Raw genomic sequence first — 27,750 nt, 5'->3', positions numbered from 1 at the left:
TATCACAGGCATATCACAGGACTCGGGAAAGTACTGAGTATACAGTGCTAACACACATCGGTGTATGGGTAAAAACCAAAATTAATATTCTTTATCCCCGATGCAAATTTAACATCTATTATATCGTTGCGGTACCCGCTGCCAAAACATAGGATTCGAACTGCCTCTAGCTGCTGGGCAACCTCGGTAGTCTAGTTGGTAAGACACTGCTCTAGAATTGCAAGGGTCGTGGGTTCGAATCCCACCCGAGTAATATGCCTGTGATATTTTTTCACAGGACTCGGGAAAGTACTGAGTATACAGTGCTAACACACATCGGTGTATGGGTAAAAACCAAAATTAATATTCTTTATCCCGATGCAAATTTAACATCTATTATGCTCAAGATTTTTTTAAATATCTCAAAAACGGGCCAAACAAAAAGAAGAATTAGTCTAATCAATAAAAAAGAGAATATCCGCTTTTAGAGTGGAGATTTCACAAGCATGATTATTTCACATTGGAAAAGAATTACAAAAAGCTGCTCAGTGGTAACATTATATAAAAAGGGCACCACTAAATTCCAAACGTTTATTTAAAATGCCAAAAATGTACTGAAAATGAGCATGGCAAGAAATTTGAAATTTCTAAATTCACTTTCTACTCAAAAACAAAATTCAGCACCAGTAATATAATAACATGCATTTAGATGGTGTTGCTTTCTTCCACTTCATTTTTGTTTAAAGTTGTAATTGACAGATTTGCACAATGACCAGAGAGCTGCCTAGGCATAAATCAATGTTTGATTAGCAGAAATAGATTTCCTGTAAATACACAATTTCACAAGTAAAACTTGTGACTGATTTCCTGCTAAATCGTGCTTTAAAGGAAATTTATTGAGCAATATTTACAAAAAAGTTTATTAATGTGAAACTTTGAAGCTCTCTAAAGCATAAAGATGAGTATTCAAATCAGTAAATGGTATGAATATTCATTACTATGCAACTTTGAAGCCCTCTAAAGCATAGAGATGAATACTCAAATGTATAATATTTATTACTGTGAAACTTTGAAGCTCTCTCAAGCATAAAGATGAATATTCAAATCGGTAAATGGTATGAATATTCATTACTATGCAACTTTGAAGCCCTCTAAAGCATAGAGATGAATACTCAAATGTATAATATTTATTACTGTGAAACTTTGAAGCTCTCTAAAGCATAAAGATGAATATTCAAATCGGTAAATGGTATGAATATTCATTACTATGCAACTTTGAAGCCCTCTAAAGCATAGAGATGAATACTCAAATGTATAATATTTATTACTGTGAAACTTTGAAGCTCTCTAAAGCATAAAGATGAATATTCAAATCGGTAAATGGTATGAATATTCATTACTTTGCAACTTTGAAGCCCTCTAAAGCATAGTGATGAATACTCAAATGTATAATATTTATTACTGTGAAACTTTGAAGCTCTCTAAAGCTAAAAATTGAATATTCAAATTATGTTATGTTGTGAATAATCATTTCTGTGAAACTTTGAAGCGCTCTTCATCATAGTGATGAATATTCAAATGTTCAAACGGTATGAATATTCATTACTGTGAAACTTTGAAGCTCTCTAAAGCATCAATCTGTTCCTGCATCTCAGTCACCTGTATCTGTGTATTGTCCAACCACACTTGCTGCTCTGCGACAGCCTGACTCAACAATGTCACCAACTGCGCAAAGTCCCCTTGTGTGAACGTCGCCCTCGCTTGCTCAATTCTAACCATCAATGCGGGCAACTCTGCCAGGTCCACCTGCTGGATATTCCGGACATCAACTAAGAGTTTACTGGTCGCTGCTTCGGTCGCAAGGGCCTCGTCCGTTGCCGTCTGCGCTTCTGTGTTTGCTTGGAGAACTAATCCCTCTAAGGTTACCAGGTCTGGTGTGTAAAGATCGCACTGCGCTTTAGCCGGCTGGTACTGCGTGGCGTTGATTGTGCGAATGGAGTTTGTTATTTCACTGGTGTCCTGAAGTTTAGTTGCGGATTCAGTTGCTAGTTGCTGAGCCTTCTGGCTCACTGGTCGGATGTTCTGATGAATAGAAAGGAGAATCACTGGATAAATTAATACGACTAAAGCTTGATTTAAACTTCCTGCGAAATGCGAATGCGAAGCAAATTTTGACGTCACATGGCTGTTTTCGCAGCGGATGTTTTGCAGGAGTTGAACACAGTTTCACTTTTCCAAATTATTCGTTGCAAATTTTGATGTCACGTGGCTGTGATAGCAGCGAATGTTTTGCAGGAGTTGAACACAGTTTCACTTTTGCACATTTTTCATTGCGAATTTGTGACGCCAAAACTCGTATCGCATTCGCAATCGCAATCGCATTCGTAGGAAGTATGAACCGGGCTTGGGGCTGAGTAAACATATTACAGTTGGAATAGTTGTCTTGGGGCCCTTTTAAAACCACAACTTAGGCTTCGGCTTTGGCTCCATTAGCCATTTCAAAGCAGTGACATTTTGCACTGTGTTTCCAAAATCAGCCGGAGCCACAGCTAGATCCTAAGCCGAGGTTTAGGACAAAAACACCTATTAACCCCTTGACACTCGGCGACTGTGCCACGCTCACCATTTTGGTGGTCAATAGGATTTATGTGTAAAACACCACGTCGCCTAAAATGTGCACTTCACTGAAATAACGCACAAATGACATTGCCACCAGTATGGCGCATCCAAGACATTCTGATGATGAGGTCAGGTGAATTGGGTCAATTCTTCATAAAATGCTTCTGGGTTCGGACTTCAAAATGTCACACAGAAATAAATTTAATCAAACATAAATTACAACTAATTCTGAGCTGTGGACTGTTTCTTTATTATGAATTTATTGGTAAATAGATGAATGTATAAGGATAAATTGTGGCAGGTGCATTGAACCCATAGAGTTATATATAAGAACTAGAGGGAGAACGAGTGATCCTTTGTGCACAAACGCCACGGGACCGCAAGATGACAAGCGCGTCATTCTGCACGCGCGTTGAATATGAAATGAGGTTTTTTTTATTGAACGGTCACGTGATGCTGTTTGTTCAACTTACAAAATGGCCGCACAAACACACGCTGTGAGATGCCAGTTTTGTCAACTTAGAAAATGGCTGCCTGCGCGCATGCCGGAGCACGTATATAGGCCAGTGCGCCCTCTAGTTCTTATATATAACTCTATGATTGAACCCCAGCTTGGGTCGATCTGTCTCCAGGTATACACCGTTATCATGCTGTCTACATATTGGTCATGTTCCTTGTATCGAATAACAATAATGAATGCTAATAATCATTTTGCAAAATAGGAACCAGACTATTTTTCTTCCAGCCTCGGATTGGTTTCATTGATATCAATGGGAAAAATTCAAGATGGCAGCACCATGACAAAGGTTTATAGCTCTGTGCGCCGGCCTCCAGGCCTATGTATTTTTGAAGCATGTGGCTCGAACACCCAATGGCGCCGAAAGCCGGAGCAAGAGACTTAAGAAAGGTCCCAGGACTTACCTGTGCCTCAACTTCCACACTCTGGAGTGCTTGGTTAGCCTTAGTGAGTCCCTCCTGAGCCGTGATATTGATTGGAGTCAACTGAGCCTTTAGATCTGTTGCTATTGTAGTAGTCTCACTACTTAGAGTCTGGATTGACGTCTGCTTCAAGAGAGCTTCATCAGCAGCAGTTTGGGCCGCTGCAAAAAAAGAAATGTCAAAAAATCAAGCTTCGCCAAACCTCAACTGTTTACAGGCAGGTAGACACTATTGGTAATTACTCAAAATAATTATTAGCCTAAAACCTTACTTGGTAAAGAGTAATGGGGAGAGGTTGATAGTATCAAACATTGTGAGAAACGGCTCCCTCTGAAGTCATGTAGTTTTCAAGAAAGAAGTAATGTTTCTACGAATTTGATTTTGAGTCTCCAGAATTAGATTTTGAGGTCTTGAAATCAAGCATCTTAAAGCACACAACTTCGTGTGACACGGGTTTTGTTTTTCTTTCAAGAAGTTCATACTAGACCCATATAGGGTTTGAATCCCGGTCACAACAAGTGTGTCTTTAAGTATTACAGGCACGCCACCATAATTGCTTCTCTTCACCCAGTCGTTGTATTGTGTATGAAAAAACCTTTAGAGTGCCCTGGTAGCCCGCTGGGACTGTATACTCCCAAGGGACCCGAGAAACATAACAGGAATGTTATTGGCCCACCATGTATCCGGCAATTTGACCATGACATTATAATCACCAACCTGAAGACTGGCTTTCGAAGTTTGTAACGATCGCCAGCATTTCCTCGGCGGCGGTGAATGTCGCAGTTGAGGACGCGACAGCCTCAGTAGCTGATTGGTTGGCTGCCAACGCACGATTGTAACGCGCGTTGACTTCTTCGAGTGTCGAATTGGCGGTGATGACTAGACTCTCTGTTAGTGTTCCAGTGGCTTCAACATCACTGATTACACTGGCTGCTGCTTCCTGTTTGGCTGTAACCTGCAGAACATCAAATCAAAATTCATATTGATACTAAAATTTAAGAATTTAATTCTGAGGACAGAAAATTGTAGATTTTACCACAAACAAGAATTTAAAAAACTTAACCATGCCTATGTGCAGTATAATGTTTTCTGAACTATCAGGAATTTGTTGCTGTTTACAATGGAATGGCTGGGCAATTTAACATCAAATGGTCAATTGACTGCAACAGAAAGAGCACATTCCAAAGTTGTTCTACAACATTTATAAACATCCACTTTTAATCAGTTTGGACAAGTTTTGCTGAAAAAGACATCATCCTAATTGGTTGATAAACAAATAAATAAGTTAAGGATTTAGGGTGAATAGCTTGTTCAAACAATTAACCCTTCGAGGTTCAGAGTTGAAAAAAACATCATTATTGGTTGGTATAGGCCTACTAATGAAATGAGTGACAAGCAAACTTGTCCTATTGGCTAGACCAGGCCTGGGCTACTCACTGTAGTCGCTTTCTAGTTCATCACTTACCTGAGCTTCGATGCCAGCCGCCTGCAAGATCTTTGACATTGCTTCTTGTATGACATCATCGGACTCCTGTCGGAGCTCCTCAATGCTTGCTGACATCGTACCTTCAGCCCCGCCCTCCCCTGCACTCTGGGCCATCTGTGCCCTCTCCATGACCTCTGACACAGCTTGCTGGGTCTGTTGACCTAAGGTCGTGACCTCGTTGGCTTTGGTGACCAGGGCTGCAGTGTGGCTGGTTGTATTGTCATGAACTGATTGAGCTTGTTGGACCGTCTGGGAAATGAGTGGGAGGAATAATTGTCACGCTTATTTTTTTATATATTTTTTTCAATTACATAATGTGTATGCTGTTATATATATTTTGTTATACTTTTTATGGTTTTCTTAAAGGGAAGGTACCCGTTTGGTCATTACTCAAAACAAATTTTAACTTAAAAACTGACTTGGTAACGAGCATTGGGGAGCTGTTGATAGTATGAAACATTGTGGGAAACGACTTCCTCTGAAGTAACATAGTTTTTAAGAAAAAGGTAGTTTCTCACTAGAATAATAAAAGACTTCTAGCTAGAAGTCTGTTATTCCTATCTGAAAGCACACAAATTCGTCCAACAAGGGTGTTTTTTCTTTCATCATTTTCTCGCAACTTTGATGACCAGTTGAGCCCAAATTTTCACAGGCTTGTTATTTTCTGGTTATAATCGGATACACCATGTGAGAAGACTGGTCTTTGACAATTACCAATAGTGTACCCTTCCTTTAAATATTATTTATTTTTATTGAATGTTTTCAGTGCCTTCTGTTTCTTTGTTATTGTTTCATACTTGATGATACCTGTTAGTGGTGATAAACTGCTGTCGGTGTCAATAAATAATATGTTGTTAAATAAACAAATCAAAATCTTCCTACCACTTGATTCCTACAAGTTATTATTGTTATACATATTCAATGACTGTTATCTTTGTCCATTCAGCAGTTTTTGGAAAAGAAGGTCAACATATATGCAGCTAAAGTTTGTTAGTAATGTTAAAACATTTGTTTAATATTTGTTGCTATACTTGATCCACCAACCACAAATTTCGATTTTTAAGTATTGATCGGCTTCACAAAATAATGCCTCACATAAACCACATATATTTGATCAAAGGTCTCCAACATCAGTAGTTATCAAATGACTTTGTAGTTTAATCAAGAATTAAATTGACGATCTTGGCCAGCTGGGTAATTTTTCTTCTTCTTTTTTGTTTGTTCTACACAGATTTTTTTTAAATAAAAACTGAACGGAGAGCTGTTGATAGTATAAAACATTGTGAGAAACGACTCCCTCTGAAGTAAGATATTTTTTTTAAAGCAACAAGGGTGTTTTTTCTCTCATTTTTTTTTTGCAACTTCAATGACCAATTGAGTCCAAATTTTCACAGGTTTGTTGTTTTATGCATTTGTTGGGATACACCAAGTGAGAATACTGATCTTTGACAATTACCAAAGGTGTCCAGTGCCTTTTGCGTTGACTATTCTGAATGCTCCCCTACTGATGATGTCACTGTTTTAAAGTCAGTGGACAAGAGACACTATTCGATAGTTGTGATAACCTGTTGTTGATTATTGTGTTAGCGCCCTCTATTGACTGTTTGTAGAAAGGGTGTTTTGTAGTTGTGTTGGCATCCATCTTGTTGTTTATTAAAGTCATGTACACATGGTTCGTTAACCTAATCCAGTGAGTTAAAGCATGGTTAAAGTCAGTAATTGAAGTTACTACATTTTGGCGACGAGGATGGGATCCTGCTAAACAGGGAGAACATCCAGAAGAAATATCAGTATGAATACCTTTGGGAATATCGGTGAATTTCAAGATGAAAAGGACAGTGAAGCATGGCCTCTGTATGTGGAACGATTGAAGCAGTTTTTTGAAGCGAACGATGTAGAGGATGCTGGTAAGCAGAGAGCTATTTTATTAAGTGTTTGTGGTGCTGACACATATAAGTTGATATCAAGCCTTGTAGCACCAGAAAAACCAGGAGAAAAGACTTTTGATGAACTAATATCGATTGCTAAGGATCATTTCAACCCACTTCCCTCGGTAATCGTTCAGCGATATAAGTTTAACACACGCATTCAGCAACAAGGAGAGACAACTGCAGAATTTGTTGCTGAATTACGCCGTCTCGCACGACACTGTGAGTATGGGTCTACACTAGAGGATATGTTGCGTGATCGCTTAGTATGTGGCTTAAAGGATGAGCGAGTGCAACGAAGGCTGTTATCAGAGCCCTCCCTTAAATTCAAGAAAGCGTGGGAAATTTCACAAGCCATGGAGCTAGCCATGAAGAATGCCAAAGACCTTCAAAGAAACCTCGAGTCTTTGCCCGTATCAGTGGCCGCTGGACCCCTGCAGCAAGCCAATAAAGTTGCTAGTAGTACCAGCACCAGGGGGCCTAACCAAACAAGGCCATATCCACAACAAGCACAGCCCCACAAACAAGGTACACACTTCACTAAATGTTATCGATGTGGACGCACGGATCACTCTGCAATTGATTGCAGGGTACGTTCGTATATTTGTCATAACTGTGGGAAACAGGGACATCTAGCCAAAGTTTGTCGGGGTGGTAAATCGTCTCACACCCCAGTAGCGTCAAAAGTTCACACGGATAAAGCGTACTGCATGGAACCTGACTTCGAAAACCCTGTGAATGCAGAAGCTAACTATACAATGTATAAAACCTCGGCACAAAACAAAGAGCCACCGCTTATCGCAAATGTACTGATAAACAAATGTAAGGTCTCAATGGAAATTGACACTGGTGCTTCTGTCTCCATTATGAGTGAGACCACTTATGACTCCATATTTAAGCACGAGAAACCTTCACTTCGTACCGGGGAACACGTCGAGTTACGAACTTATACAGGCCAGAAAATACCTGTGGTTGGTACGTGTTCAGTTACAGTAGAACACAACAATCAGAAGACTCAACTCTCACTTCTCATTGTGTCGGGTAAAGGACCAAATCTTCTCGGACGAGATTGGCTGCGCCATCTTAAGTTAGCGTGGCAAGAAATTCACCATGCCAGGCACACTGATTCGACTGCTGAGATTATGAATCATTATGAAGAGTTATTTCGGGATGACTTGGGTAAACTAAAAGGACAACCTGTAAAAATAAATATCAAAACAGATGCAAAGCCCAAGTTCTGTAAGGCGAGAACCGTGCCCTTCTCCATGAAAAAACAAGTGGAAGATGAACTCGATAGGCTCCAAAAGAGTGGTGTCATTGAACCAGTAACATTCTCGCGTTGGGCAGCACCCATTGTTCCAGTTATTAAAGAAAATGGGCAGATCAGAATCTGTGGAGATTACAAGGCCACAGTAAATCAGGCTGCTAATGTTGACTCATACCCCCTCCCTCGAGTGGAGGAATTGTTCGCTGCAATGTCTGGTGGTCAGACATTTAGCAAGCTCGATCTCAGTCATGCTTACTTGCAACTTGTACTCGATGAACCTTCGCGTGAACTTGCGACAATTAACACTCACCGTGGACTGTTCCAGTATACGAGAATGCCTTTTGGAATTTCAGCTGCACCGGCCATTTTCCAACGGACCATTGAAAGTTTGTTAGCTGACATTCCCCAAGCAGTGGCATTTCTCGATGATATCCTTGTTACAGGTAAATCTGAATCAGAGCACATTGCTAATCTTGATCGAGTACTTACCAGACTACAAAGTGCAGGCCTCCGACTGAAACAGGAGAAATGTAAGTTCTTCGCACCAGAGGTAGTTTACCTCGGACATCGGATAAATGCAACAGGCTTGCATCCCACAATGGAGAAGGTGCAAGCGATAAAGGATGCGCCAGTCCCCCGTAATGTAACTGAGTTAAAATCCTACCTGGGTATTCTCAACTACTACGCAAAGTTTTTGCCCAACTTGTCGTCGCTCATAGCCCCTTTGCACTGTTTGTTGAGGAAGGACACCCGCTGGTCATGGGACACAGCCCAGGATAAAGCCTTCCGTGAATCTAAGGAATTGTTAGTTTCAGCTCAAGTTCTGGTGCATTACAACCCAGAGAAGCAGTTAGTGCTATCATGTGATGCTAGTCCATATGGTGTGGGCGCAGTGCTGGCCAACCGAATGTCCGATGGAACAGAACATCCAATTGCGTATGCATCACGTTCCCTGTCTCCACCAGAGCGTAATTATTCACAACTAGACAAGGAAGGATTAGCAATGGTCTTTGGAGTAAAAAAGTTCCATCAGTATGTGTACGGTAGGAAGTTTGTGATATCTACTGATCATAAGCCGTTGCTCGGTTTATTAGGTGAAGGGCGAATGATACCCCCCATGGCATCATCCAGAATTCAGCGGTGGGCACTTACACTTTCCGCTTATGATTACCAGTTGGTCTACAAACCAGGGTCATTAAATGGTAATGCCGATGCACTGAGCAGATTACCATTACCCCATACACCTTCGCATGTACCAGTTCCAGCGGATTATGTCATGGTCATGGATCACATGGAGTCAACACCAGTCAGCCCAGAGAAAATTCGCCTCTGGACAGGCCGAGACCCGGTATTGTCACAGGTGCGATCATTTGTGATGAATGGTTGGCCAGCAGAATGTGCAAATTCAGCATTGCAGCCATACATCTGTCGTAAAACAGAATTAAGCATCCAAGACGGCTGCATAATGTGGGGGTCACGTGTTGTCATCCCCCCACAGGGTCGCCAGCGTCTTGTGGAGGAGTTACATGAATCGCACCCTGGAGTGTCGCGCATGAAATCGTTGGGTCGCAGTTATGTATGGTGGCCCTGCATGGACAAAGACATTGAGAGTAAAGTCAAACAGTGTTCGCCATGCCAAACCTCACGTCAATCACCACCAGTTGCACCACTGCACCCATGGGAGTGGCCCCAGCGTCCATGGTCACGCCTTCACGTGGATTATGCAGGTCCATTTATGGGACGAATGTTTCTCATAATTGTTGATGCACATAGCAAGTGGCTAGATATACATGCTATGCATAGTGCAACGTCACTGGCTACAGTAGAGAAGCTGCGTCAGACCTTCGCGACACATGGATTGCCAGATATTATTGTTTCCGATAATGGCAGTAATTTCACCAGTGCAGAGTTTCAGGAATTCTTGAAAAGGAATGGCATTAAACATGTCCGGTCCGCGCCATTCCACCCATCATCCAACGGGTTGGCTGAGCGTGCAGTTCAGTCTTTTAAGGCCGCAATGAGACGTATGAATGAGGGTACTGTTGAGACAAAGTTGTCACGATTCTTGTTCACATATCGCACCACGCCACATGCCACGACAGGAATTTCCCCAGCTCAATTGTTGATGAATCGTCGACCGCAGACAAGACTTGATTTGGTCCGTCCGGATCTACGACGTCGAGTAACCAACAAGCAATGTGCACAGAAGGAACATCATGATAAACACGCAAAACCTCGCTCGTTTCATGTGAACGACACCGTTTATGTGCATAATTATGCGCCGGGCCCTAGATGGATGGCAGGGCGTGTAGTATCATTGTGTGGCCATCTTATGTACACAGTCCGACTTGAGGATGGTCGTGTGTGGAGGCGCCATGTTGATCAAATGCGTTTTCGATATGTCTCAAACACACCCAGTTTGGAGCCAAATTGGCCCATTCCTTCATCGGAGAGGGAGGAAATGGTTGGTGAACAACCACTTGTACAGATTGACAGTACACCATCAGTGGAAGAGCCAAGTCCAATGCCAGCAGAGCAGACTGGCTCACAGAACACAGAACCAGACATTGAACTTCGCAGATCCACACGCGTTCGCACCAAACCTGAACTCTATGGATTTCCAGATCTGTGACTCTAAAAAACACAGTTCTTCTTTTGTTACCATTGAAACAGTTGTTGATTAATAATAGTTCCTCATGTAACAGTGGAACCAGCCAATAGGTTAATGCATGTTTTCCTTCAGACCTGTGAAAGTTGGTTCTGAAACTAATTCTCTTGGATTGAATGTTCTAGTGTTCAGGTTGTTATTTCCTTAAAGTTGTTGTGTTAAGTATTATCTAAAGGAGGAGGAGTTGTGATAACCTGTTGTTGATTATTGTGTTAGCGCCCTCTATTGACTGTTTGTAGAAAGGGTGTTTTGTAGTTGTGTTGGCATCCATCTTGTTGTTTATTAAAGTCATGTACACATGGTTCGTTAACCTAATCCAGTGAGTTAAAGCATGGTTAAAGTCAGTAATTGAAGTTACTACAATAGTATAAAACATTGTGAGAAATGGCTCCCTCTGAAGTAACCTAGTTTCTGAGAAAGAAGTAATTTTATGCGAATTTGACTTTGAGACCTCAGATTTAGAATTTGAGGTCTCAAAATCGAGCATCTGGAAGCACACAACTTCGTGTGACAATGGTGTTTTTTTTCTATCATTATTATCTCGCAACTTCGACCACAATCGAGCTCAAATTTTCACAGGTTTGATATTTGATGCACATGTTGAGATACACCAAGTGAGAAGACTGGTCTTTGACAATTACCAATAGTGTCCACTGTCTTTAACTTTGTTTTCTGGAAATTTCCATGTGAAAGTTTTACTACTGAGCAGATGACACAAATAAAAAACACAAATACATCCTTACCATCAGAGCCTCCTCTGCAGTCTGTACCGCTGTGCCAGCAGCAAGTGAGAGGTCAGTGACCTGCTGAGTGAGAAGTAACTCACGAATAGTCACCGAGGAAGATAAAGTGGTGAGTTGAGTCTGGATCCCAGCTAGTTCAGTAACGAGCTGCCCAAGGGTCAGCTGATACGACTGGATGTCACCTAGAGGGCAATACAAAGTAAATTGCTTTTAAGGGAAGGTATACGTTTGGCAATAAAAACTTAATAAGTTTCAAAGTGAAGCATTCAATTCCTGTTTTTCCCCTGGCTGCTGCTTCCCAGGTTGTATCGTAATTTGAGTGTGATCCCTGGCTACACGGCAGTTAACGGTTGTATGGCTTCTGACTGGCACCCCCAACAGAGATATTGACAAAATAGGGACACCGCCAATATAAGGCTAGATAGCTCAGTTGGTAGAGCGCCGGCACGTTAATCCGGAGGTCGTTGGTTCAAATCCAACTCTAGTTAATTCTTTGTTCAACCCCAAAAATTGTTTTGAGTAATGGACCAGAGTGTGGCTAGAGAGAGAGACAGACAGATAGAGAGAGGCAAATTGAAGCTGATGGGGAACCTTTGTCTAACAGGTGGGAGAACAAAAACCTTGATGAGGATGACGACAAAACAATGAGAATCTGTAAAGATTTTGACTATTTTACCACTTGACAGTCCATTGTACGAGTTGATAAGTGCCAGTTCTATGCTGACCATGGCCACTCTGGCCTGATCAAGGAGGCCCTCTATTGACGCTTGGTTCTCTTGGGATGTCTGGATGCTTGTCTTGATGGTTCCGTCCAAGCTTGCTAATAGCTGCATCATTGTGGTGTTCAGGGTCGCCACGGTCATGGTCAGGTTGTTACCTTCTCGTATCACTTCATCGGTCTGATAGGAACAGACAAAAAAGTTCATTCATAAATACCTCGGACAGTTTCGCTATTCCTATTGGTGGAGAGCGCGTCACGTGGGTGTGAATAAACCTTTGTTTGTGACCGGTAAAAAGTGTTAACTCATGGGCGTGACACACGACCTTGCACCTGTTCTTATAAGACAGTTTCTTCATTCCTATTGGTCGAGAGCAATGGCTGAAACAGTTGTGCCACATTCGCAATAAGGAGTTGTTTACCCGAGGGCGGCGGAGGGCTTTACCATTTCATAGCTGGAGGGGTGTTGTGTTGAAAGAAGTCATTTAACAATTATAATTTTTGCATTTTTAAAACTTTTTGACCAAAAATTTATGATGTTTGTTACCGAAAAGGTATTTATGAATGGGAATCAAAGTGTGTTGAATCCGTTTTCAACTAGTGGTTTAAACCCGCCGAGGCCTGGTTCTTTATAATTTACCTCGACTTTGTCTCGGTAAAATTATCAAGAACCAGGCCTCGTTGGGATTAAACGTCTAGTTGAAAACCTCTTCACCACACATTGATTCCCTTAGTAAATAATAATAATAAATGAATAATAATAATAAGACTTGTAATGCGCACATATCCACCATGCTGGGTGTTCAAGGCGCAGTAAAAGCCAAAAACAAACAAAATAAAGAAAAACAGACACAAAAAAATTAGTCCTTGAAAGACAAGATCTAAGATTAAGTGGCAGAGAAATCCAGATGCGTGGCGCAGCTGAAGAAAAAGACCAGTCACCCCATGAGTGAAACCACAAGGGAATGAATAAACTTGCACTGGACACGTTTTGGTAGTTAAAAGACCAGTTTTCTCACTTGGTTTATCCCAAACTATGCGTAAAATAACAAATCTGGTCATTGAAGTTACAAGAGAAAAATGAAAGGGAAAAAAACCTAAAAAGGCTTCAGGCATGAAGGCTTTTATTAGATTTAAATATAAGAGTGGGAAACTACCTCTTTCTCAATAACTACAAAATTTTTGAAGGAGCCGTTTCTCACGTTTTATTTCAAAATTTTCTTAATGCTGTAAAAACAAAAACTGAATTCAGATTCCTTAAGGTTGTCAAGCTTAAGTTTGTGAAATAACCCAATCAGTAATAATATACTTTCAACAGCTCTCCATTGCTTGTTACCAAGTAAGTTTTTGCGCTAACAATTATTTTGAGCAATTACCAATAGTGTCTATGTCCATAAAACCCAAAACTCAATCTGTAAATTAGAACTGCATCAATATAAATATTTTATTTCCATAGATTCTTACCCTCAGAACAAGATATAACATCTGATTGTAGGTTGCCATCAGTCGTTCAATGAATGGACCCAATGTCGCAGATGTGTCTGCTGCCCACAACGTCTCAACAAAGCTCGTCAGATTAGCTGCTTGGAGTAGGAGGTCTGTATGCTCAGTAGAGATACTGTCATAACAGACGTCACAGCCTGAAATATGGATGAGATTTTTATGGATGTAAACAATCCTTTAAAAAAGTGACTTGCTGGACAAAGTTCCCTCAAAGTTTTCTCTGATTCTAGACCCAGAAACTGCCAGACCTTACAACTTAGAAGGTTTATACAGAGGCTCAGTTTAAGAAAAATGCAAATGGAAACTACAATTAGCTAGAAGTGCCCCCCCCCCCCTAAAAAATTGTACAACCCCTTGTTGGGTAACAACTTTAGTGTTAGTTAGGAATGAAATTCTGAAAACGTGACAAAGGCTGAATTAACCTAAAAGAAATTTCACTTGCCAGCTAAACGAGTCTACCAAATTTCACTTCTTACTTGTTAAGTGTTATGAAATAAAATTGATTTGAATTTAATTTAATTGAAATACACCCTAACATGTTGTATGTAGTTTTGTTGGTTGACCACATTAGCGGTGCCCGGTAAAGAGTTATAGTTATAGAAAAATCAAAATAATTGTTTTTTTTTCAAAAATGATGGCAGACTTACGTGAGCATCCGTTGGCATAATCAAAGTAGTTGAACTGGCAGGAGTCACAAAACATGCCACCGTAGTTCCCAGTGCATGGGCATTGACCAGTCGAAATATCACACTGCGTTGCTCCACCGGTACCAGTTATGTTACAGTTACAAGCTTTTGGTGGAAAACAAAATTTAAATAATTTTGAAAGAAATCATCAATCTCTAATAAATGTCCATATCCTTTTAAACAAAAATTGTAGCACAATAAATAGTTGGGGTTAAAAGATTTGAGCGTCTTTTGAAATCCCAAAATTTGCATTATGTGAGTATAAATGGTCTCTCAGTGTTCAACATTAAACAGACACGTTGCCTTGAATTGGGCATTTTGGGGCATATAGAGGGTTCGTTATGAAATGAAAATGGTTGTAAAGATATTTTAGAAGTAGAATATATAACGATTCACATATCCTTTGAAACTGTGTGATTTTTGTGTGATTTCATAACAGAACAAAGTCCACTATTTCAGTGAACCAAATTTTGGACTCCACAAAAATGGCTGTATGTTCTGCTGGTTGTATTTCTAGAGGCAAAATTATGTTTTTTAAATTAAGGAAAATCTCTTACAAAAAATAATTCCAAACCACAACATTCTCAAAGTTTGAAGGCATTGTGCCTCTCAGGGTGTGGGTACGAATACATTAATTAATTGCTTCAGTTTACCCAGGAGTAAATGGGCACTTGTGAGGGTGGAGATCTTGTTATTGCTACAAACATGGCCGCACATTAATAATACTACTACTACTACTACTAATAATAATAATACAATAGCATTTGTAAAAATCCGTTTATCTGTGTGACATTCAAAGGCGCTGGTCAAGAACTTGAAGAAAACTTCACTCAATATCTTGATAGGCTAATCTGAAGAGATGGGTTTTGAGAGAATGTTGGAATGCAAAGATGGCGGCAAAACATTTTTGTGAAACTTTTGGATGGGTTTTGGGAGAGGTTGTGAGAACGACTTAAGTCCTTCTTACCAGCGCACGCTCCATCAAACAAGTCTGTTCCGAATCCATAGTGATTCGGCATGCATCTATCACACAATGGTTCCTGCACGTTGTCGGCACAGCTCGCACACTGGTCCCCGATGGTACCCAGCTGGCAGTCCTGACACACCCCTGTCACTGAGTCACATGTCGTGCTACGCCCGTTACAGTCACACGGGCGACAGGTGTCAAAGGGTTCGTCAACGTTGTTCTGTCTGTAGGTACTTGCTTGGCATTGCTCACAAGAGAGTCCTATAACAGGGTTAAATAAATTACTCTTATGATTAATTTTATTTCTATTTATTCAGCCAAGTTTACAACAAACAAACTAGGGGTGCGTTCTATTAGCTTCCCTGGGTCGACCCCGCGGTGCTCACTCGGGTGAGCCCCTGACAAGAGCTAATCGAACGATCACTCACCCTCTCATGGTGACGTCATGCACCTGGGGCCAGCCCCAAGTGACCCGTTCCACAAGCAGGGCACCTGGGCCTGACCCGGTTGAGCCCCTGGAATGACGTCAAAGCTTTTCGAACAGACTGGGGAAGACCAAGGTCGAACGCACCCAACAATACAAGAAACTATAACTATGTTTACTTCAAAATCTTAAGATCACTAGAACTATTGTATAACCAAAATGCATTACTGATGTTGGAATGGAACAATAAAGACCTTTTCACACTATCTACCTTTGATTCGTGTAGTTGGCGACCCCCAGAAAAAGTTGTCTACACGGATTAAAACTCACCCAGAGATTCCTTTCACATTACAATATCTTACCCAGAAAAAAGTTAACACAATTCCATCCTAACACCCAGATGACTTGTGGGTTACATGTAGTTTTGGACAGGGTTAAATTTCACCAGGATTAAGCCGTTTTGGAGTTGTTAATCCAGGAACTTTTAGTCATGAAAAGTGTAGTGTCAACATTCCACTTAATCTGGAGAGTCTCAGTGAATCTCTGTGTTAATTTTTTCTTTAACACGAAGAGGGACGTAACAGCTACAGATCAAATTAAGCAAAGTTATGACTCATGAGCCAATAGGCTTTTGCATTAGGCGATATAAAAATGTCTTTATCATTATTATTATTAACACTCACCCATTGTGTTCGATGACGAGTCGCATGTACATTGCTCCACCACCGTAACAAAGCTGGAGTAATCCGCTGGATTAGAGACAGACTGGGCTGAGTCCATGCGGACATTGTAGAAGGTACTCGCTGTACCGGGACCAAAGGAAGCCTGAATCACCAAGGCCTTGATATCACTCAAGATTTCTGTTTCCAAGAAGATTGAGAAAGTTCAGTGAGTGTAAAATAAATTGTACTAAACATGTTCTTGCCTATTTCGAGAAAGACACGCTGGGGGCCAAAAAGTAAAAAAATGTACCCTTTTTTGGCATAAAACATAAAACTTCAGTTTCAAGAGTAAACTCTGGGACATTAATCCGTTAACAGTTCTAATCCATGCTAATCACAATCATGAAACTACGATGAAAAGGCGAAAGACGTGTTCAAGCGGAAAGTTATCGTGACTGGCTTTAGTGTAATTCTACCATGTGGATTCCACCTAGACTTATATTACACAATGTTTTCATAGCCTTTATACATCAGTGTGGTCGCTGTAGGTTTACAGCGTGGAGCTGTTCCCATTGGACTCTTTACAGCCCTGTTAAAGACACTGGACACCTTTGGTAATTGTCAAAGACCAGTCTTCTCACTTGGTGTATCTCAACATATGCACAAAATAACAAACCTGTAAAAATTTGAACTCAATTGGTCGCCGAAGTTGCGAGATTTGTGTGCTTTCAGATGCTTGGGACCTCAAAATCTAATTTTGAGGTCTTGAAATCAATTTCAAATATTTTAGTGGAAAATTACTTCTTTCTCAAAAAGTATGTTACTTCAGAGGGAGCCGTTTCTCATAATGTTTTATACTACCAACAGCTCTCCATTACTCGTTGCCAAGTAATGTTTTATGCTAATAATTATTTTGAGTAATTACCAATAGTGTCCACTACCTGTAACTGTGGCTTTTAATTTTATGCAAAAGTTTTCCGCAACCTATTTCGGCCTGTTAGTTTTTTGCCATGATCGCGGTTAGTTGGCAGGGAGGTCAAATACCATGCGTCCCAATTGGATTTAATGTCTACAGAAATGAAGTACTTTAAGAAAAACAAGTCCAAAACTCAAGTATCATTATTCACTATTGCTACTGCAAGTAGAAAACTTGACGACCAAATACCTTGAAACTCTGCCACATTTGGTGCTCTCTCCTCACCAACAACTCTCCAGTACGTCTCATAAAACGTTGCCACAAATGTCCTCCTTGTCAGCTCTGGAGTGAAGGCTTCTTGGTTGTAATAAACACCCATATCACTCCGACCACCAGTAATAGTCAGGTACCTAAGGAAACCAAGAAAGATTGTTGCTGCTGCTAGGCTAGTTGCAAATACAGACAGATTTTGTAATATCTGATCCCCATCCTGAATAATTTTGGGTTGAACAAAGACAAATTAATGGGTATATAAACTGGGATACTGACTTGGTAATTTTTTTTGTCATAATTTTGGATAGAACAAAGACAAATTTACTAAAGCAGGATTCAAACCAATGACCTCTGGTTTAATGTTCCGGCACTCTACCAACTGAGCTATCTAGCCCCAATATTGGCAGTATCTCTGTTTTGTCAATATCTTTGTTCAGGGGTGCCAGTCAGAAGCCATACAACCTGTAACTGCAGAATAGTTTGATGTTGTAATTTGCGCCTTGCACATTCTCCGATGGAGAGTAGAGCTAGGGCACACTAAAAATGTAGTAAATTAGAATCATATTATTATTATTATTATTATTACCTAGCTGATGTTGTGTTAGCCCCTCCAGTATCCAGCTTCATAGTGTAGCTCAATTGCTGGCCGTATAAATCCAGGTGCTCGCCAAGGAATTTCCTTGGAGCCCGAAGGTAGACATACGACCCTAATGGCAGAGAGGCTGGATGGAGGACGCGGACGCTGGTTGGGTTGGCCATCAGAGAACTCGGGTCCGTTGCCGTCCAACCTGTTGTGCTTCCGATGGGAAATGAAGAAAGGGTAGATGATTGGGTGATTGTTGAGCAGGATAGTGGAGAGGCACAAAAGCTTGGCATTGTTGGGAGTACAGGAGGGGGTGCACAGTTTGGAGTTGGGGTACAGTTAGTGACGGGGGTAGAGTTGGTGATAGGGGTAGAAGAGGTTGGAGGAAGAGATGTGGTTGCTGGTTGTGGAGTTGGTGGGACACTTGTTGGAGTAAAGTCACTGTTCATTGAGTTAAAGATTAGTGGACGGAACATTAATATTGGGGTTATGAATGATGGAAGATGGCCGGCCAGTTGGGGTTTTAGTTGTTGGGACAGTGGGTGTGGCGTTTGTTGGGACAGTGGGTGTGGCGTTTGTTGGGATAATTGGTTTTGCAGTTGTGTGGAAGAGGGCGTGACAGTGGGTGTGGTAGTGGGTGTTACAAAGGGTGTGGCAGTAGGTGTGACATTTGGTGTGACAGTGGGCATGGTTATGGGTGTGGTAGCGGGTGTGGCAGTGGGCATGGTAATGGGTGTGGCATTTGGTGTGGCAGTGGACATAGAAGTGTGTCGAGATGGCAGATTGGGCAAAAGTGGTTGAAAACAAACATTCTACATAAACACAAACATACATTTTTTCTGTACAATTAAAAGTCAAAACATTCTAAAACAGTATTTAAATTTCAAAATAACCTGTGAGTGAAAGCAAAACTTAAAAAAAAAAAAAAATTGATTGAAGAAACAATGAAAACATAAAGGAAGCCACTCTGCTTACCTTCCTTGAGTAAAGTCACTGGTGATCGCTGACGCAATGTAACTGGGCGCTGCATTACACTGGGTTCCATGGCCGAAGCAGAAACACGGCTGGCACCCGTTTGGGTTACTGGGTTGAAGATTGAAGTGGCCAAGGAGGCACTGGTCACACTTGTCACCCTGAACGTTAGCCTTACAGGTGCAGGTACCTAGATCTGGGTGGCAGGTGCCGTCGGTGGACCCATCGAGGTTACACCCACATGCACTACGAGAGGAAAAAGTTTTTGGGGATAAAGTATCAAGGCTGAGAAGTTTAGCGACTAGATTTAAGGTCTCGTGGTCTGATCAGCAGAATGTGGGCTTGATTCCCGGTCTAGACAATTTTCCTAAATTTTCCTAAAGCAAGCAAATACAAATTATTGCTTTGTCCTTTGGACCCGTGTGTGAATGAATGTATATGTAATATCTGTAAAAGCTTCTGCTTCACTGGATGTAAAGGTTGTGAGAAAAAGGTGAAAATTACAGAGGGATATTTTCAGGAGAGTCGCAAAACCAGTACTGGTAAATATATGCTAAAATAATTTTCTTTTCCTGAGACAAAAAGTATTATCGTGACTTGTTTTAACCATTTCTCAAAAACTAGAGCACCCCAGCAAGTAATATTTTAAGGGAATTTTTTTTTTTTTTTTTTTTTTGCTATCATTATCTTCAAATTGTGTAAGTATAGTGTAAATCTGTGAACATTGTGCTTTGTGTCATACAAAAAGCACCCACATCCTTTAAGAGAAGGTGTTTGCCCCTGCGTTTTCTGGTAAAGTTTGCAGCAGCTTGCACCACTGCACCTTGTAAACCATTACATGGTGCTATGTAAACAGATGGGTCTGAAAACTTGAATGAGCTTGTAGTATCCTTGCACTACAATCACACTAACACTGATAGAGCTACCCAAATCTATAGACATGTGTTTACCTTATCATTATCAACATTCAAATATCATGATCCAACTTATGAATAATGCATTATGGAGACCACCACCCCATACAGTGATTGTACCCTTGAAACAGTAGCCCATTGATAAGTATATCTTACACTGTATGTGTACTATAAGCAAGACATGTGAGACACAATAAACCAAGCAAGCATCAAAGCAACAGCTCTTGTAGAACTCAAGACATTATACATAGCTCAACATACATAGTTTGAACAAAGGGCGCTTTGATGTGATAATTTGCTATACAAGAACTGGGCATTATTGATATATGGTGGGGTGCCTATTGGCTTGTGAGACGCTAAACTAATGTTTGTGGGATGTAAAAAGATTTCAGGTTCACATAATCATCATTTAAAACACCATCCAGCCTTTAGCTGCGATGTTTGAATGTTTTTAATAAACCATTAATAACACTAATCATATATTTTGATGCGTCTAGGGTCATGAGTAAAGGGTTGGGTAAAAGGTTGAGTATAAGTTAATCTTACATGCATCCTGCCGCTGAAAATGAGAAATATCCCTGGACGCATATGCTACACTTGTTCCCAGTAATCGTCTCTTTGCATTCACACACACCGGTGTCTGAACACTGTGGGTTCACGGATCCCTCGGCGGAACACAGGCACGCCATGCACCCGCCACCGCTGTTGAAATCGTAGTAGTTAGCAAGACAGCTTTGGCATCGTCGGTCACTGACAGCATCATTGCTGTTGCGTTGACCTCGGAGGGCGACACCGTCCTTGCAGGGGCACTGGCCGGTGTTGAAGTCACAGGCTAGGCTGAGAGAGCCCGTAGAGTCACAGTCACAGGCTAGGGATATAGAAAATACAAGCTCAATGAAACCTAGATGCTTGAGCAAACTTTGCCCTGAATAAAAGGGGTCTCCTCCAGTGTTTCTGTATGGTTCATTACGGGATATCTCCATTAAAGGAAGAGGCTAAACAAAATAATAATAATAATAACCGTATTTAAAACGCGCCTTTTGCCAAAGGATACAAAGCGCCAGGTATTATTACTGCAAGGAGTGAGGCGAATTTTGAGATTAAGACCTAATCCTAAAGCACCATGTAATGGTTTACAAGGTGCTGTGGCGCAATATGCTGCCATGGACACAAGACTCATCCTTTTCGTTTGGCAACTAACACCTGTTATAATAATAATAATAATTTGGGGGGCTAATCATCCTTACTCGCAGCTAAGAGCTGAATTGCGAAGGACGCGGCTACAATGTGTTCGAGAAGCAGGCATGCAAGGGCGCGTTTAGCTGCCAGCCACATCAACCCATTATGACCACGGCGCATCACAGCCAAGATCGAAAGTGTTTGATTTTTCCCGAGGGAGGAACACCGGATAGTCTGGAAAACCCTCCCCGCACTGCAGAGAACCTACGCACAACTCAACTCACATATGGCCCTGGCCGGGAATCAAACTGGGGTCACCTTGGTGAGAGGCGAGCGCTTTACGCACAAGCCAACCGTGCCACCTGTGTTATCTCCATGTAATTACTTTTCCACAAAGTGGACCTTATTGGATTATGCACAAACCAGTAGGGCTGTTGAATCCCCAAGGCAAGTCAACTGCTCATCCATTAAGTTGAATGACTCAAGTAATTCAAAGTTCACTGAAAAGGAGGTATAATTTTTTGTGGCTAAACTAAAAAAAATTCTTGAATGAAGCTTTCCCGTATGTGGTTGTGCTTTGCACTGCATCTTATAGTACAAGATGCTATATGTTTAAATCCTTCAGAGTGGTGGCCACAACGTACCCTGCTGGTTTTCTATGGATGCTGAAGAACTCTAAGCTTTACAGCTCTTTTATTCCCTTATTCAAATGCTGCAACAACTTAAAAGGGTTTTGATACCTTATGCAGATCAAGTTTTTGGCTATGACATGATTGTAATATATAATTTACCTGTAGAAGTTTCATCTTCAATAGTCATCAAGGTTTGAGGGAAAAAAGTTAAAATCACAGCGCAATGTTTTCTGGAGAGTCTCTTAAATCTGTTGTACATGCTAAAATTACTTTCATCTCAATGAGACAAAAATTACTTTTGTGAAATTGTTTTACTCATTTCTGAATAACTACAGCACCTCAGCAAGTAATATTTTAAGGGAGCTTTCTATCATCATTATCTTGAAACCGATTAAGTGTAATGTAAATCTGTGGAAGTTTGTGTTTTGTGTCATACAAAAAGTACCCAAAATCTTTAAAATGAAATGGTTTTTAGGATGTTTGTGATAACTCTCCTAACCTGTGCAGCCGTTTTCTGTGAAGCCGAAGAACCCAGGTAGACAGCGATCACAACGTTGACCTCCGACCCTAACTTGACATACACATTCACCACCATATGAGTTGCATGAACTCCCAATACTGCCTGTTGGATCACAGTCACACGCTGAAGGAAAAGACGCAGAGACACTTTTAATGCATAGCCGGATATATCAACAATTTTAGTGAAAATAATTTTGGAATTAAAAAAAAAAAAATTATATGATTGAAGAAATATTATAAATGAAAAACTTCTAAACGAGTCAATACCTCCCACTTACAAAAAACCTTTAAAAACAGGGTAAATTTTGGGTAACTGCAAAGATCAGTATCCTCACTTGGTGTGTCCCATTAACAAAGTTGGGCTAAAAAATGTAAGTGTCATCAAAGTTGCAAGAAAATAATGGAAGAAAAAAACACCCTTGTTGAACAAAATTGTGTGCTTTCAGGCATTTAAACCTTTCTCAGATTCAAATATTCAGTTGAAATTATAGTAATGTTTTATAGTATCAGCAGCCCTTCAGTGCCATTAACAACTTGTGCGACAAGGGTGTTTTTTCCCTCCATTATTCTCTCACAACTTCGACGCCCAATGGAAACAAACTTCTTACAGGTTAGTTATTTTATGCATATGTTGAGATATACACCAAGGGAGAAGACATGGTTGTTGACAATAATCGAAGGTGTCCAGAAGTTGATCCCTCTACTGGAGTAAAAAGACAGTTTCCCTAGTGGTTTTATTCCTTGCAATTAATAATGAATACACTTACCCACTGCCCCGTCATTACTCTCCGTTGAAACAACAAACATAAAATCTCGGCAAAGATCAATGGCCGATTGTCGCTTTCCAATCACAGAAATATTCCTCAGACATTCATCATAAAATGATCTTTGAGCTGCATCTGTTCACAAGAATAAAGTACAAATTGTCAAAAGAACTGATGATTGAAATTGCAAAGAATTTTGGTGGGAAACTACCAAAGCAGAGACTGTTTTTCAGCCCTGCAGTCAACTGGGCCCAATTTCATGTCTATGCTTACCGCCAAATTCTGCGCTTCATTACAATCACCATTCTTTGCTTACAAGTGCCAAATTTCTGTGCTAGCTGTGTAAGCGAAGAATGCCTACGTGGAGTATGCACGCATACGCACAAGCAAAAAGTCCCTGGTTATACCTGAGAGAACGCTTGACGTAAGCGCGAAATTCCCTGCTTCCCTAAAAGCGCCAATTCTTTGCTAACGGTAAGTAGAGCAATGAAATTGGGCCTATGGTCCTGTATACTCTGCTTAACTGCTTTCCTGCCAATTGTTGCTCATCACATAAATTGTTTTAGCTTAGAAGCTTTTGTTGAAAACAGACTCAGGTGTTTGGTAACTGACCTCCTTGTGTGTAAATCGGGAAAGAATCTCCAGTTGGTAAAAGCACCAGACTGTCGATCTCAATCTCCTCGCTCCCTGACCCGTCATTGGTCAACCTCAAGGTGACGTCATAATTGCAGCGTCGGTCGAGCATCACTGATTGGCCGGACGAGGCGTACCATCCCGTTGACTCGCCTGGTGGAAGGCTGAAGGCTACGGTGGAGATAGTAGTGCCGACAGCAACCGGGCAGAGCGAGGTACCAGCGTCGCTCTGGGCGGAGACAATGTTCAAGTTGGCTTGAAGCCATGGCGATGAAGAAACATAGGTATAGCGGATGACAGGTCGGTAGAAACTGAAAATGAAAACATTAAAAATACAGTTACGGATTATACCAGAAATGAGTGATGACTGGTAGTAGAGAAGAAGCTTTCAGATTTTTGGATTTTATTCACATATTTTACATATGATTAAAATCGGGGGGGGGGGGGGGCTGGAGAGAAAGTAGAAAAACAAGAAATACTTTTTGGGGTGGAAAGAAATTAGACTTTTGTGTAAAGTTTCATTTGTAAAATTTCAACAGTTGCATCCAAGTTTTTGAATATTATGTATTCCTCTGCAGAAATATTGTAGTCACACAATAAACTTACAGGGCGTTGTCTGCTAGACTGGTTACAGCCGTCACTCCCCGGAACGTCACCTGGTTGCCTTGGTAACATTTCTGGTAGCCACGCCCAGTGAAGAGGTCAAAGGGCACGGACGAGGTCCTTATGCAATCAGAGTCCGCCCCCCAAGCGTCGTAACTGCAAGAAAACAAACCATACGAAATAATAGTTTAATCATAAACATTGTTAGGTTGAGGATTTGCATCAGAATGCCCGGGTCCCTTGAGATTTTTAATAATAAAAGAAGGAATTCATGACCTTGCAAAATCAGAAGAAGAAAAATGCTCTTAACAATCAAAGTAGCTGATGATGAAAACAACTGCTAAATAAAATGCTCTTCAAAAAGAAAAGAAAAAAATATTCTTGAAAATATAAAATAGCTGCTCTTGAAAATAATAATAGCTGTTCTTGAAAATATAAAACAGCAATGGCACTAACATTTGGCTATTATTGCAATTAAATATTTCGTCATTGAGGACTTTATTTAGATGAGGAACAAAACAACAATTTTACATGACAAAACAGATATTTAGGGTTTGAACAAAGAAAAAAGGGGTTTGAACAAAGAAAAAAGGGGTTTGAACCAAAGACCTTTGGTTTAACATGCTAGCACTCTACCAACTGAGCTATCCTAGCCCGGTCTAATTAATGAGTCAATATCTTTGTTTGAGGTGCCAGACAAATCACCCTCAAGTTTACATTACTACAAGGGGATGCAATTTTTTTCGCTTCAAATATCAAGTTAAAACCCACTGTAAATTGACTGGTTAAAAGAAATATATTTAAAAAAAACCTGGATGCTTCTCAACAATTTAAGATGAGTAGTTTATATAGCCCTTCTCATATTTCTTAAAGAAACACTTTGCCTGGGATCAGTCAAGTTGGTCTTTGAAAAGCGTTTGTAACCGTTTGTTATTAAATGCATATGGTTAGAAAGATGATTTAAAAGTAGAATACAATGATCCACACAAATTTGCCTCGAAATTGCGTGTATTTTTTTAAATTTGCGAACTAACACGGTCGGCCATTTATGGGAGTCAAAAATTTGACTCCCATAAATGGTTGACCGTGGTAGTCGACGAGGTAAAAGGAAAACCACAAAATTTCGAGTGATATTTGTGTGGATCATTATATTCTACTTAAAATATCTTTCTAATCGTATGCATTTTATAACAAATGATCCAAGGCAACGTGTTCCTTTAAAATGAAGGACTGCAACAAATCATAAACGTTATTTTTAATAATTACCTATTGCTGTCCAAATAGTTGAAGTAGAATCCCTGCACTGTCATTGAGCATTGTCTGCTTGTTACGTTACTACGGCATGTACACCGGCCTGAGACTTTGTTGCATGCAGGAGAAATCGAACCACCTGGGTTGCAATCACAGGCCAAGCAGTCCTACGAGAGAGGAAAAAGGGTTTTATTAATTGTTGCAATATTTCACTTTGAAAACCTTTGCTGTGAAGAAAAACCAAAAGCGAAGTGCAGGTTTTGGCTGAAATTCAAGATATTATTTCTCTTTCACATTAGGCACTGTACTTTTTTGTACTACTCAAAAGTATAGATTTTGAACATTTGGACCCAATAAATGGAGGGTATTATTTTGGTAATTACTCCAAAAATGAATGACCATAAAAGTTGACCAATGGTAAGAGTCTCTGCATCTGTTGATAGTGTATAACATTTTGAGAAACAAACCCTTCAAAGGAATGTGGTTTTAGAGAGGGATTCAAAAACATTTCATACATATCTTAAGCATTTTCACGAGTAGCACGAACCACTATATCAGCAACAACAAAAACAATCATAGAAAATGGTCTCTGAAGTTGAATTTTTGTTAGAAACACACTTTCCTTCAAAACTTTGAAATAATTACATTTAAATTTCTCAAAATAGATACTTGATGACTTAAACTTAAAAATTAATCTTATTGTGACTTATTTGCATACTTAATTAAGAAACTAGACACAAGAGAAGTTCCGTGGTACTTCATGAAACCAAAAAAGTGCAAAATGTCTTTTTGTGTTTTCACGAAGTAGCTGGCGCCAATACTACGACACGTCATTTCTGTGCTACTTTGTGAAAACTATTTGACAATGGTAAACAGAAGTTGGGTGTTACTTCGTGAATTTTTTTTTTTCCATAATTGTGCACAAGTTGAAAACACTCATTAGCTTAACTAAACAAGTAAAGTGATCTCAGCTTCGAAACTTCATGGACTGTAGTTATTCATTCATTACCAACAGAAATGTATTTAAAAAAAAATTAATATGTTAAGAAAAAAATTCCTTTATCAGGTTGCCTGCTTCTTCGTGGTGTCACTAACGAATTGTTGCACTATAGTTCTATGAAAATCTTTGCTGTGAAGCGAAACAATTGTGATATCTCAGTGCATGTTTTGGCTGAAATTTAAGAATTGATATTTTTTTCACAATGCTTTCCTTTAAGGGAATTGGAGTATACAGTGCTTAACGCCTATCTGTTTACCTAAAGTAACATTTCTAACTTGTGTTACCTCATTTTCACTGATAGGATAGCCATAAAAACTATCTTTACACTGTCCACATGTACGGGTGTCCGCATTTGGTTTGCAGGGGCACTGCCCGGCTTCCTTCTCACAGATATTACTTGCGTTGACGGTTCCAAATCGATTGCAACTGCAATCTAAAAACGGAAAGGAAAACAAAGAAAAAAACCCATTTTCTTTTTAAAGATGTGATGACTTTTCAGTCCTACAGTGCTGATAAGCAATATTCAAAATGCATATTCAATTAAAGATGCTACGTCAGATTTTTGGCCCCATAAACATTAAAAAATAGATTTTTTTGAGTGAATGATATTTCAAAGAGTATCACCCGCTCTAACGAAAACAAGTTTAACTTTTAATAGATGTTAAATTTGCATCGGGATAAAGAATATTAATTTTTGGTTTTACCCATACACCGATGTGTGTAGCACTGTATACTCAGTACTTTCCCCGAGTCCTGTATACAGTGCTACACACATCGGTGTATGGGTAAAACCAAAAATTAATATTCTTTATCCCGATGCAAATTTAACATCTATTAAATCGTTTGCAGTACCCGCTGCTAAACATAGGATTCGAACTGCCTCTAGCTACCGGGCAATCTCGGTGGTCTAGTTGGTATGACA

General features: G+C 40.2%; 1 protein-coding gene across 2 annotated transcripts in view; it reads right to left on the bottom strand.

The window, feature by feature from the left end:
• Positions 1-358: 358 nt before the first annotated feature.
• The window catches only part of LOC117303023 (laminin subunit alpha-3-like), a 36,454-nt gene continuing 9,062 nt past the window's right edge, over positions 359-27,750 (bottom strand). Inside the window, exons 7-26 of one of the 2 annotated variants that reach the window (XM_033787056.1) lie at positions 27,113-27,261; positions 25,844-25,995; positions 24,581-24,733; positions 23,954-24,285; positions 23,345-23,476; positions 22,558-22,701; positions 20,794-21,115; positions 19,337-19,579; positions 18,365-18,802; positions 17,755-17,915; positions 16,611-16,787; positions 15,504-15,764; positions 14,498-14,641; positions 13,812-13,987; positions 12,306-12,528; positions 11,630-11,811; positions 5,003-5,272; positions 4,255-4,492; positions 3,520-3,698; positions 359-2,061 (exon numbers count right to left, since the gene is read on the bottom strand). In XM_033787056.1, the coding sequence (XP_033642947.1) occupies positions 1,582-2,061; positions 3,520-3,698; positions 4,255-4,492; positions 5,003-5,272; positions 11,630-11,811; positions 12,306-12,528; positions 13,812-13,987; positions 14,498-14,641; positions 15,504-15,764; positions 16,611-16,787; positions 17,755-17,915; positions 18,365-18,802; positions 19,337-19,579; positions 20,794-21,115; positions 22,558-22,701; positions 23,345-23,476; positions 23,954-24,285; positions 24,581-24,733; positions 25,844-25,995; positions 27,113-27,261 (4,556 nt within the window). In that variant the 3' untranslated portion in view covers positions 359-1,581. The remainder of the gene's footprint in view (positions 2,062-3,519; positions 3,699-4,254; positions 4,493-5,002; positions 5,273-11,629; positions 11,812-12,305; positions 12,529-13,811; positions 13,988-14,497; positions 14,642-15,503; positions 15,765-16,610; positions 16,788-17,754; positions 17,916-18,364; positions 18,803-19,336; positions 19,580-20,793; positions 21,116-22,557; positions 22,702-23,344; positions 23,477-23,953; positions 24,286-24,580; positions 24,734-25,843; positions 25,996-27,112; positions 27,262-27,750) is intronic. The other variant, XM_033787057.1, reaches the window with a different exon arrangement.

This window comes from Asterias rubens, chromosome 19 (assembly GCF_902459465.1).
Source record: "Asterias rubens chromosome 19, eAstRub1.3, whole genome shotgun sequence".
NCBI lineage: Eukaryota > Metazoa > Echinodermata > Asteroidea > Forcipulatida > Asteriidae > Asterias > Asterias rubens.
This window is presented reverse-complemented; position numbering and strand designations above follow the sequence as displayed.